At 34.3% G+C, this 13698-nt stretch overlaps 1 protein-coding gene across 8 annotated transcripts in view; it reads right to left on the bottom strand.

Moving 5' to 3' along the window:
- The window catches only part of KIF21A (kinesin family member 21A), a 150869-nt gene that overhangs the window by 35087 nt on the left and 102084 nt on the right, over window positions 1-13698 (bottom strand). For all 8 annotated transcript variants that reach the window (XM_042992105.1, XM_042992102.1, XM_042992101.1 and 5 more), the window contains 11 exons: window positions 10498-10588; window positions 9970-10087; window positions 9388-9576; window positions 8755-8954; window positions 7583-7690; window positions 3300-3368; window positions 2991-3205; window positions 2683-2836; window positions 1958-2152; window positions 1186-1287; window positions 236-401 (listed from right to left, as the gene is read on the bottom strand). In XM_042992105.1, the coding sequence (XP_042848039.1) occupies window positions 236-401; window positions 1186-1287; window positions 1958-2152; window positions 2683-2836; window positions 2991-3205; window positions 3300-3368; window positions 7583-7690; window positions 8755-8954; window positions 9388-9576; window positions 9970-10087; window positions 10498-10588 (1607 nt within the window). The remainder of the gene's footprint in view (window positions 1-235; window positions 402-1185; window positions 1288-1957; window positions 2153-2682; window positions 2837-2990; window positions 3206-3299; window positions 3369-7582; window positions 7691-8754; window positions 8955-9387; window positions 9577-9969; window positions 10088-10497; window positions 10589-13698) is intronic.

The raw sequence follows: 13698 nt of genomic DNA on the forward strand, positions 1-13698 counted from the left end.
CTAAGTGCTCAATAAGGTTAAATAAACCTTTTAAAGTTGGTAATCATTTCTTGGAATGACAATAATTAAATCCCCCCAAATTTATACATGCAAATTAAAGAAGGAATAATTATTAAAAGCATGAGTAAATATAGCATCTATTCAATCAAGCAATAGGGGAAAGAGGTATAGTATAGCATTCTCAAAGAGCAAAGCTACCATGCAATTTGTTTAACAGAAATTTAGTCCAAATTACCTTGTAAAGCATGGCCTAGTAAAGCATCTAGCTCAGGATTTAATTCTGCTTTCTCTTTCAACATATGGAATAAGAGCTGGTTTTGTGTAGCGCTGGTTATTTCGGTTTGTTTAAGCCGACCTTCAAGTACTTTAATTTGAGCCTCTTTCTGGGCAGCCTGAAGACCCTGTAACAACACCAAAACATAATAATAATAATAACAACAACAACAATTATCTCAGGTTATACATAACAGAATCTTCCATACAAAGATGTGTATCAAATAACAAATGCATATGATATATGGACTTTGACATCTGATAGACGTTGATTCACTGTAGCTCCTCTGCTTACTAGCCTGGTGACCTTGAGCAAATTACCTTATCTTCCTACTTCAGTTGCCTCATATGCAGAATGATATTAATAATATCTACTTCCTAGCACATTGTGAAGATTAAGTGGGAGAACATAAAATAAAGGGTCTAGCACCATCCCAAAGTGGCAAAAAAAAAGGGGGGGGAGGAGAGTCAGAAATCATTATCATCCTCAATATTTAGGATTCTTACAGGTGACAGGTTAATGCATTTACATTCAAAGAGGAGGGAAGTGCCACTGTATCTTTTACTTTCAGATTTCTTTTTGAGCTGTGAAAAATCAATACTAAACCAAAGTTATGATACCAACTTTGTTTGCACCCCAAGAGATTTTTCTTTTCATTTTTCCTTTGTTAAAGCAAAAGATGAATTATTTCTTGTTTAAGTTGTTTACCTCTTCTAATACACAAGCACAATGGATGACAAGCTAATGGAATTGATCTAAATAGTCCTGACTTTTCTTAACTCTAAAGAAAGGTAAAAAAATACTTTTCAGTTAAAAAAAAAAAACCCTTCTTACCTATTATAAAGGAAAGGGTCACTGATGAAAGATAAACAAAATGAATTAATCATTATTTGGGTGTAGTTAGATCATACCTTATTGATACCCATTGACAAGAAGTGGTCCAGCAGGTATCGGGCTTCTGTAAGTGTGCAAGCATTAATGACCGCAGTGATATCCAATGTTTCTCCTTCTTCCTACATCAAATCAGCATATGACGAACATTATTTTGAGCTGAATATATTCAGAGGCAAAAGCCTGTTGTCTCATTTATTTATTTGATAGTGTTGGGTAAGTTAATAAGACTCCTTAGAAAAATGTAAAATATGATCCCTACTCCAACAAACATATGGGTTAGTTGAAAAGAAAAGACACATTTGAGCAGTTAAGAATTCAAGGTGGATTAATAAGTGATATACATTTTTACATCTTTTTGATTTAAAATTTTTTTTTAATGTTTATTTATTTTTGAGACAGATAGAGACAGAGCATGAACAGGGGAGGGGCAGAGAGAGAGGGAGACACAGAATCTGAAACGGGCTCCAGGCTCTGAGCTGTCAGCACAGAGCCCGACGCAGGGCTCGAACTCACGGACCGTGAGATCATGGCCTGAGCCGAAGTCGGACACATAACCGACTGAGCCACCCAGGCGCCCCTCTTTTTGATTTTATAAACAATAAATAATATCACAAAATCAGCAAAGAAATCTGGAGAGCAAGCAGGGAGTGATATTCATGCAAAACCTAAGAATCATAGTAAACCCATAAATAGAAAATTCCTTGATATAAAAATTCAAAGTGCTTTTCATGATTAAAAATACAAAAACATCTTCCTTAAGCCATTAACCATTTTTTTACAACTACAAACCTTTGCTTCTTCCATCTGCATGATGTTGGCTTGACAATCAGAAATACTGTCATTGATGTAATCTATGTTAGCAGTTAATGACTCCATCTCCTCATTGATGTTAACCACATTTTTATCTCCTTCTCCACTCTCCTTGACCATCTTTTCTCGTCTTTTTGAAAGTTTCTCTCGTCTTTTTGTGAGTTCTTCCCGTTGCTATTGAAAAAACAGATTGGATTTTAAGAAATGATATTCATCCAGGACCTTAAGAATATTATGCTAAATGAAATAAGTGAGTCACAGAAGGACAAGTACTGCAAGATTTCATTCATATAAGGTATCTAAAAGAGTCAAACTCATAGATGCAGTAAGTAAAATGGTGGTTTCCAGGGGCCAGGGGCCAGGTTGGGGGGAATTGAGGGGTGCTATGAAGTTTCAGTTACTCAAATAAGTTCTAGACATCTGCTAATCAACACTGTTCCTATAGTTAACAATGCTGTGCTGTACACTTAAAAATGGGTTAAGAGGGTAAATCTCGTGCTGTCTTTTCTTACCACAATTAAGACAAAACAAAACAAAAAAGAAATGATGTTCATCTGTTCACACATAATGCGATCAAAACCCACAAAAAAAGAAAAAGAAAAAAAGACAAATTGGTAAGGATTAATGTACCAAGGGATCAAATTTGGAAACCTAAAATTACCAGTCAGCTAAGAAAGAACATATCTATGTTCTGTTTTCCACACCTTGAGGAGTCTATTCATATCCGTCTCCATATTGGAAATAGTCATTTTCTGCATGATGATGTCTGTGACCCTGCGCTCAAGAAGCTGCCACTTCATGCGAGCTGTCTTGGAAGTAAACACTCGGCCAGTCAACCCTTTCCTCTGATATTTTTTTCTATAATCATATAAAAACAGATAAACATAGTTATTACTTACATGTTTATTTGACTGTATACTGCCAAAAAATAAGCTGTTTTTTCATTTAAGTCCAACATTCAGTAATAATGCCACAAAGATTATGTCAGAAGGAACAAAAGAATTGTACTGACCTGGTTCCATTTGTTGTGGGCGTTGGTAAGGCCTGGACTCTTGCCACAGGAATTCTCATTTTCTGCTGGGCTCCTGCCCTTGATACATCTGCTTCTACAGCAGCTGCACTGGAACCTGTGTCCTGAACAGGGGTATCGGATGAGCTCAGCTTCCGCATGACTTTCCCAGCTACTCTATCTGACATGGGCCTCACTTGCCTACGAAGAGCTGTAACCTGAAAGTGCAACAAAGATAGACTCACTCTTTTAGTCTACAGAAATACATCACGTATCTCAAAGCCAGATGTTTCCTCCAAGTGATCAACTTGCCTCTTCGGTTTTGCGACGAAGAACCACTTCTTGGTTTCTTTTTTGGGCTTCCAGAAGTCTAAGTTGATGCTATAAAAATAATATTGAGTAAGTTAAAATAGTAAACTGAAAGATACAATGCTTTCTACTCCTGCATTAACGTATGCCCCATCCCACTGTATTAACATATGCCCCAATACTTCCTACTCCTGCATTAACAGATGCCCCATCAGTTCTTAGCAAAATCTGAGCTAAAAACAACCTTGCATCCATTACTACAGATAAGAATATTTTATTCCAATAAACAAAAATACATACTGATGCAGCCATCTCTTTCTGAAAAATGAAGTTATCTCTGTGCCACAATTTTATTTAAGAAACATTCATAATGGGGCGCCTGGGTGGCGCAGTCGGTTAAGCGTCCGACTTCAGCCAGGTCACGATCTCGCGGTCCGTGAGTTCGAGCCCCGCGTCGGGCTCTGGGCTGATCGCTCGGAGCCTGGAGCCTGTTTCCGATTCTGTGTCTCCCTCTCTCTCTGCCCCTCCCCCGTTCATGCTCTGTCTCTCTCTGTCCCAAAAATAAATTAAAAACGTTGAAAAAAAAAATTAAAAAAAAAAAAAAAAAAAAAAAAAAAAGAAACATTCATAGTGCTTACTATATACAAGTGCTTTTCTAAATGTCTTACAAATATTGTATCATTTCATTTTTTGCTAGACATTTAATTTTGCTGAGGAAGGAAGAAACACAGCTTAGAATATTTCCAATAAAGGCACCTTAAAATATATCAGTAATTATTCACTCCATTTTAAATATAGGGAAAACATATATTAATTGTATTAGCACTTTACAAGAACTTCGGAAATATTATGTTGGGTAAAGTAAATGAAAAATAAAACATGTCGGTATTGGTTACCAATTTGCTTTTAGGTACTCTATATGATAAAAGACAAGTAATTATAAACAACTTTAAGTCATTTTATAAGGCTATAATTTAGGAAGAAATTTTGGACTGAAAAAGAACACAGATCCTAGTTTTGGTTCTGTCATTTATTCAACTCTGTGATCTTGGGCAAAGCTTAGGAATTGGACTTAATCACAAACACCCCTTCTAGGACTTAAATTCTGTGATATACCAAATAACCTTCATGTTTTGTATCCCTAGTTCAAACAGATCATTCATCTCATGTTTATGCATAGTCCTATGTCATCAGATGAGAATTCTTTGAGAAACGGACACTATCTTATCACTGCTGTATCTTCATTGCCTACAACAATGATTGACATAGAGGCAAAGTTAATAAATGTTTTTAAATAAATGAACTTCCAAAAATTAAAATAATTTTTGAATTATTTCAAAACCATTCAAAATGGTTTGAAACTTGTTACTAAATTAAGTTTTTTCTTATTCAAAATCAAATCTCAAGCTCATTCATATTTTTGGTACAAAGGGTTTGAAGATGAATATGACAAGAAACAATTTAGAAAGGGAGTCAATATGCACACAAAGCAATAAGTAGAAGGGCAAAGGAGTCTGAATGTTAGCTTTGTATGTGACTAGCCAGCCTCATATTTTATAACAGAATATTATATCATATATGATCCTATGTTGTAGAATAAGATTCAAAAATTCCATACTAGTAGTTAATTGTGCAATATTACTCTATCTCATATGAATTAGTTGTAAAGAAATAAGTACAGTACATTATAAGGAAATTATTCCTGTCATCCAAAAGTTTTCATTAAAAATAAAATAAATATGGCATTTGTCTCTCTCTGACTTATTTCACTTAGCATAATACTAACTCCACCCATGTCACTGCAAATGGCAAGATTTCCTTCTTTAATATGTGGAATTTAAGAAACAAAAATGAGCAAAGGGAAAAAAAAGAGAGAGAGAGAGAGAGGCAAACCAAGAAACAGACTCTTTAACTGTAGAGAATAAACTGATGGTTACCAGAGGAGAGTTGGGGAAAGGGGCTGAAATAGGCTGAAGGGACTGAAGGGGCTGACAAGGATTAAGGAATGCACTTGATGAGCACTGAGTATCATATGAAGGTGTCGAATCACTATACTGTATACCTGAAACTAATATTACACTGTATGTTAACTAACCAGAACTGGAATAAAAACTTTAAAAATAAATAGCCAAAAAGTGGAAATAACCCAAATATCCACCAATTAAGGAATGCAAAAACAAAATGTGCTCTATCTATACAGTCATAAGAAGGAATGAACTACCAACACATGTAATAACATCGATGAACCTTGAAAACATCATGCTAAATGAAAGAAACCAAACACAAAAAGCTATATATATCATATATTCCATTTACAATGGGCAAATCTATGGAGACAGAAAGTATACCAGAATGGCTGCCAGGGCCAGGAAGATGGAAGAATAGGGACTGACTGCTAATGGATATGGAGTTACTTTTTGGACTGATAAAAAATATTCTGCAATAAAATGGTAATGATTGTTGCACAATTCTGTGAATATATTAAAACCTTGAATTGTATAGTTTAAAAGAGCAAACTTTATGGCTCATGAATATATGCCAATTTTTTAATAGGAAAAAAAAAAAGAAATATAGCCTTAATACAGAAGTCATCTTGTGAAAATATCTACTTTTCTCTGTCATTACTCTCTTCTATCTCCTTAAGTTTTCTTTTTATTTCCCAGAGTAGGTTTCTATTTTCTAAAATATGCTGTATGCTCAGATTTTCTCCAGGGAGGACTTAGAAAAAGTTGACCAAGAAAAAAGGAACAGAAGCTGAAACCTAACCAACAATGGAGAAAAGACCACGGTGGCCTCTTCTTCTGAGGAGAAAAAAAAAAAAACCAAACACCATAAATGAAAACACCAAATTGCTGGGGTGCCTCTGACTCTTGCCCTTACCCCACTGTGCTCATGCTCTCTCTCTAAATAAATAAACATTAAAAAAAAAAGAAATAACCATATTGCCAAAATTTAGAAAGAATAAAAAACAAATAGGCTGTAACTTAAAATCTTGACACAGCTAAAGTTAGCATGCTGGTATATATCCTTAAAATTTTTCCCTCATTTAATCAAGCATGCATATATGAAATGCTACTTTATGCTTAATGTTAAATCACAGTCATTTTTCATTTTACTATGCAGTTTCCAAATCCTAATCTTCAATAGATGAATAATAACCTATTAAATGAGATGGGCTATAATTTATTTAACTGTTCTCCATACTGTCAAGTATCTTGGTTATTTTTACGTTTTTCACTATTACAAATTACTCTAGATTAAAGATTTTAATACATAACAATTTTTCTTATTTTAGATTATTTTCTTAGTCTGAGTTCATGGAAGAAGCAGGATTCTTGAGTGAAAGAATATGAAAACTTTTGCGCTCTTATTAAAGCCACCTCTAGTGAAACTGGGTTATTATTCAGGAACATCTCTAAGACTCTCTAGGTGAAACTGTCTTTGGAACCATCCTAAAATCACTATCTTATACAAGACTATAAGTAGTTACCTGATTTCCCTAGAGATAACCAATTATATCTTTGCCATTTTCTCCTATCTCATCATCTAGGAAATAAGCCTCTAACAAAATTTATAACATTATATTGTTTTTCATAAGCTTGTATATTGAATTCCTATAATCCATATAATAACTGCCATATTACTAAATTAATGCATACTTATTGTCCTTATGCTTATTGTCCTTAACCTGCATTTAATAGTTAAAGTTATAAGATGGGGCGCCTGGGTGGCTCAGTCGGTTGAGCGCCGACTTCGGCTCAGGTCACGATCTCGCGGTCCGTGAGTTCGAGCCCCGCATCGGGCCCCCTGTGCTGACAGCTCAGAGCCCGGAGCCTGTTTCAGATTCTGTGTCTCCCTCTCTCTGACCCTCCCCCATTCATGCTCTGTCTCTCTCTGTCTCAAAAATAAATAAACGTTAAAAAAAAATTTTTTTTTTTAAATAAATAAATAGGGGCGCCTGGGTGGCTCAGTCGGTTAAGCGGCCGACTTCAGCTCAGGTCATGATCTCGTGGTCCATGAGTTCAAGCCCCGCGTCGGGCTCTGTGCTGACAGCTCAGAGCCTGGAGCCTGTTTCAGATTCTGTGTCTCCCTCTCTCTGACCCTCCCCCCATTCATGCTCTGTCTCTCTCTGTCTCAAAAATAAATAAACGTTAAAAAATTTTAAAAATAAAAAAATAAAAAATAAATAAATAAAATAAAGTTATAAGAAAATTTTCTTCCATTTACTAAACAAGCTTGTTCAATGTACAAGATTTGTATATAACTGAAAGTTAAAGTCCACTCACATCTCTTTTACGTTGATCTTTTTTCAATTGAGCAATCTCTCTGTTTCTCCTAGACTCTGTCAATCTGGCTTTTTCTTGTTCTTCTTTCATTTGTTTCATTAGTCGAACCTAAAAAAATTAGGTGAACACATCTATTGGAGTTACCCTATCACAACATTCATTAAACTAATGGAAGCAAGCAGTTAGAATTCTGAATACTTAACAGAAACAAGTGGAGTTTTGTTGCACATTTTAAATGGTCAATTCTTATTTTTGTGGGATTAGTACATTTCTTTTTCTAATAACTTTTCTAATATATTCCTATCAAATTGCTTAGTGCTTTATGCTTTTTATATAAATGTTCAATTGTTCTATAATTTGAATGAATTTTTGGTACTTATTACCAGTAGCTGTGTGACCTTGAACAAATTACCTTCCTAGGTTTTCATTTTCTCATATATTAAAAAATATATATAAAAAATAACAGTTCTGTGGCATTATACTATTTTGAGAATTTAACAAGTAATACCTGAAGAGTGCTTCTAATGATGCTTGGCATATTGTAAGCACCTAATAATTTTAGCTATTGTTGTCCTCAGCAAAGACACAACATAAGAATCTAAAACTTCCTAAATCATTTTCACATTTGCTGATTTTCACACCAAATGTTAATAAGAAAAATTCATCCCACAGAAAAAATAGATAACAGATCAGAATTCACATACTCTGTTTTGTTAAGAGAAGACAATGTGTATTCTTCTATGCATGGGAATGATAAACACTAAATTCAAGATACTTGTTACCTCTTCAAGAAAGAAGATGATCAAAAAGGAATACATAGGAGATTTTCCGTATAACTGTAGTGTTTAAGATAGTGTATATAGTGTTTATTATGTAATTTTTAATGATTTTTTTCATGTTTGAAATATTTTACATGTTTCAGGAGGAGAGATACCCATCAGAGTCAAAAGAAGCCGTATTTTCAACCACATGATTTTCAGCTACTCTGAAGAAAGGTTTTGATAATGGATGAGTGAGTGCAGGAAGCAACTTCTAATTGCCAAAAGGAAGTACATCATTTGTAAGACTGGGTTACCCTTTTATTGAGTATGGAAAGAATCACAATAATTTTTTTGTCCCAAATGAAACAAATATCCTCAACATCAGATTTTAATGCAAAATACAGTCAGTACCTTTGTTTTTTTCATTTCCATCACATCCTGCTGCAATTTCTTCAATTGCTTTTCATATTGAGACTGGTTTTTAAGCAACCTTGCATGCTCTTTCTGAGCTGTCTGAAGTCTTTGAAGTTCTTTATTCATGGCTTGAAGTTTCTTTTCATATTCAGACCTAACTTTTTTTGCCTTTTCTTCTGAATAAGACTCCACTGAGCCTAAATGACCAAAGGATATTTGCATTTGTTTCTGTGAGACACAGATTTTTCACATCACAGATTTATAACTTATGACCTTAGAGAAAAACTACCTCCCAAACACAAACTTCAAGAAGCCAGAGTATCTTTGAATTACTCTCTGTTTTATTATCTACTCTCAACTTGTTTAACAGTTTTTTGTTTTTTGTTTTTTTATTTAATAAATGTTTCCAGCATTAAGACATTAAAACAATCAGCCACAACTTTGAACAAAATAATTAAATAGCCTAGATAGGTATCAAAATGGAAAAAAAAATAGGCAATATTTAACATGACACAAACTCATATTTAATGTGGCCACTAATGTAATTTCTTTCTTCTAAGGGAAGCAATGATAAACACCCATTTTGGCAATTTAATTGGAACCTTAATTAGAATTAAATGTAATTCTTACCTAAATTCTGGAGCACCTGGTCTCTCTCCAACTGAGTGTCCCGAATCTTATGCTGCAGCATCATTAGCTTCTCTTCATACTGCTTTTTCAGTGTCTGCAGTCTTTTCTGGCTGTTTTCTAGTTCATCAATCAGTTTTTGCTTGATTGCAATTTCACAGGTAATGTTTGCTAAGTCTGCTTGATAATTGGCTATTTATAAAGGAAGAAAATAAACATACTGCAATAGGCAACAATATCATAATTCCAGCTTTTGAGCAAGAGCATGAAAACGAGCATCTACATCCAGGCATTCACTTCGCAGCTAGAAGGAGAATATCCTGGGTAACCCCAAAACTACGAAAAGGTGGTAAATTAACAGCATTCACACTAAGCAGTGACAACAGATACTATTTGTACTAAATAAGAATGGAAATCACATAGTGACTAAATCCAGTAAGGGCAGAAACATGAGGCTGGAAGGGATACACAGGTTGGCAGTTGTAAAAGCTGCCTTCATCAAGAAGGAAATGGAGAATGTTCTCTCCCCAAATTTTAAACATATTCCCCAAATGAATCTTTGTCCTTGTACTAGACAGCAAGTACCTTTTTCATCTGATTCGGAATCTGATTCATCAGAGCTTTCACCCCCTTCAATGTCATCTTCTTCTTCCTCCTCCTCTTCCTCTTCCTCCTCATGATCACTCACTTCTTGACTTTCTTCCTAAAATGTGATTTGTGACTATTAATAGTCCAATATCAGCAAAACAAACTGATTACCTCATTAGATTGCCAGAGTACAAAATACAGAAGTATACGAATTTCACCTTTCAGTACTTCAAAAATCATTCCACACTTGTAAGGGTATTACATAATTTGTCTTAAATAAAATAGTGTTTTCTCTCTCATAGTATTCTATCCACACACACACAATGCTTTCACATTGCACAAAATTGAGAGTTGCCAGTATTTTATGGCTCACATTTCTGAAGAAAAGAAATCCTTAAGCAAATAGTTTAAAATGGATGCATCATAACTATTTCCCTTTTCTACATATAAATTAGTAGCTATCGGCAACCATAAATAAGCTAAATTCAAGGACTGAAATTTACAAGTTCATTCTTTCATACTTACCACTTCTAATTCATTGTTCTCTCTTTCTGTAATACCCTTTTCTTCTTTCTTCTCTTGGTCAGTATCTGCATTATCCTCTTTACCAGCCACACTTTAAAAAAAAAAAAGGAACAAAAAGATACAGTATTTAAGTAGAGAGGAAAGGTGTTCACTTTCGTCTCCCAGATTTTAAAAACCATCAATTACTTATGGAAATAAACTAAGAGTTTATCATTTGAGCAAAGTTATGTCTGATGCTTCAGAGGAAAGTAGAAATTGCCATTCCAGCCATAGTGACTTATCATTGGGAAAAAGATCATTTTCTAGAAACACTGAGGAATAGATTATCGCCTAGAGTATGAGATCTGAGGAGACAGCTAAGAACTATTCACAGTAACAGTCAATTAATTAGAATGTAGATGATTTAAATTCAAAGGAAATCAAAACAAATATTTTGCTTTTCTCACCTAAATATATGACTTTTCCCATCTAAATACAAAGATACAGAAGCAGCATTTTTATTGGTGACCTGATACATTTAAGAATAAATTTAAAGATCCAGAATAAATCTGTGCACCAAAGTTTGTCTACACTGGCTGCATCCGCTAGTAATGGCACAGGCTCTTTTTTCATATGCCATATCTACAGCACAGGACTCTTCTTAAAATGTTCTCACCAAAATGGGTCTTTGCACATCAAAACTGTCTGAAGTTCGGCCTAACCTTTGACTGACTAGGAAATACCAGGGTCTGCCACAAGATTGGCCATACAAATGGAAGCCTCTTCTTCAGTCTTCTGGTACTAAACAGCTCTAACTACATACTGACATTAGGTGATGTTTATAGCTAAACTAACTCAGCCCTGGTGGCCCTAAGAAGACAGTGCACACTACAGCGAGCAGTTTTTCACACTTAACTCACTCTTTTATGGCCTAGCAACCATGGTCAATTATACATAGAAGTTACATTTCTGTTTGCTAGACTCACACATTTAATCAAACTAAATAATACTAAGAAAGTAAACTTGAAGTAAATCTATACGTGAAAGATTTCTTCTTGTGCTACTGTAACATTTTTAAATCAAGAGTAAAAAAATACTCAAAAGGCAATATTGTCCCAATAAAATTCCCTTGAAACAGCTTAAAAACTGTATCAAAATAACTTTGGAACCACTATCATTTCTTTCAGATATTCTGCTACACTAAAAAACTGCCCTAATACCTGGACTTGTTTTTAGCTTCTAGGCTAAAAGTTTAATCTTATTTAAGCTATGTTATTATTAAACTGTAATGTTTAACCCTAGGTCTGAATTCTTACAGATACTTTTGTATTCAGAGTAAGACAAATACTTCCCTTTGTAAGCACTTTTCAGAGTTCTTAATTTATGGTTTTTTATGTGATTACTTCTTTAATTTCTATCTTCCCCACTAAACTGTGGGCCTTGTGAGGGCAGGGATCATCTCTGTTTGACTCAGCATTATGTCCCCCATACCCAAGGGATGCACATAATAAATGTGCAGTAAGTGTTTGTTAAATATATTAATCTCTATGACTCTACATGAGAACTTCTGTTTGTCACTTCTGTGTATCTCATGCACTAATTATGTTAGAGTCTGATGGCATAAACTGAAAGATGCATAAAGATACATAGAAGACAGCATGTCACTAGAGTGAGAAGGAACTACCAGTAGAAATTTCAATAAAACAATCTTAGCTGGAAAGAAATCAAGTAAACTGTAACAGGGTTCCATGAATGTTGTTAAATCATTTTGCTAGAGAAAAATGCTGATGATACGGAACGACTCTTACATCACTTGTATTATACTAGGACTGTTGATTTTCTATCATGCAGTTCCAACTGAAAATCTAGAAGGAAACTCCCTTTCATCCATCATCCCATTCAAAGGACAGTACCATGTACTCAGACTATACTTGAAGTTAAGGTTAAGGCCAGGACAGGAGAATGTGTTTGGAAAGACCTTTCTTATCAGCATTCCCCAGTCTCTCCCCTATGCAGCCTTCCTTACTCACCTGTAACTGTTGCAGCACACAATTTTTGTTATTGGTGGCCACTTCATTACATAAACTGCAACCCAAATTCTCTTTTACTCAGGTTTAGGCTTATAGCTAGATAACCACTTTATTCTAACCCTCCTATTTTCTCCAAGTCACTAGTGTCCAGCAAATGTTACTTTTCACTTATATTTAAAGTTAACTCATACATTATAAGCTATTCATACCAATTCTGATACAGAAAGATCAGGAGTTATAACTTTACATTATTAATTTACCTTTATATACCACTTAAGGCTTAAGCTTTTAAAATATAAGTTGATGCTTTATAATTATTGCACCACAAATATTCAAGTTTTCCTCAATAAAGTGAGACAAATTGATATCTAAAGTAACTATCTAACCAGCAATGAAAGATAAATTTAAGTTTGCATGTTACACAGAATCAGAATCTTGGAGTTGGAAGGAACACTAGTGATCATGTGGTTTAGCCTCTTTGACATTTGACGACAAATGTCAACATTTTTGTTGACAACCTAAAAAGCTGTGTTGTGGGGAAATTAATCCACTCAAGGGGACTAAAACCAGTGTCTTGACTGCAGGTCAGTATTCTAGAATCTTATGCTTCAAGTTCAGGGAAGTATCAGCATCACTGAGAAGCTTATTAGATAAGCAAAATCTCAGGCTCTAGTTCAGTTTTAACTGAATCAGAATCTTCATTTTATCAAACCAGCCAAGTGATTTGTATGTATATTCATGTTTGAAAAGCCCTATCCTAGAGCACAAAACTGCTCTGTTTTTGCTATCCTTTAAGGACGGTATAAAACTTGGAAACAAACTTTACTCACTAAAGGCACTTAAAGGACTTGAATATCTTAAGGCGGAAGACTCCTTCTATATACGTTAACCATGTATTTTATTTTGACCTTCTGAAAGAGAAGAAATCTCACATTTTTAATGCCATGATCTAATTCTAATGACAAATATAATGTTCTAAATATGCTAATTAGTTGAGTTCTAGTACAACTTATAATTAGAGTTATATTCTCATTATTAAATACTTTAAATAAGTTATAGAATTATAGAATAAATTATAGGTATTGTTGAATACTATATAATATGTGGAATATAATTGTGGGATGTAAACTATTAAATAATTTCAATAAAATATAATTTTTAAGTTTTCATATTTAAAATAAGATATTACTAT

Source organism: Panthera tigris, chromosome B4 (assembly GCF_018350195.1).
Source record: "Panthera tigris isolate Pti1 chromosome B4, P.tigris_Pti1_mat1.1, whole genome shotgun sequence".
Taxonomy (NCBI): domain Eukaryota; kingdom Metazoa; phylum Chordata; class Mammalia; order Carnivora; family Felidae; genus Panthera; species Panthera tigris.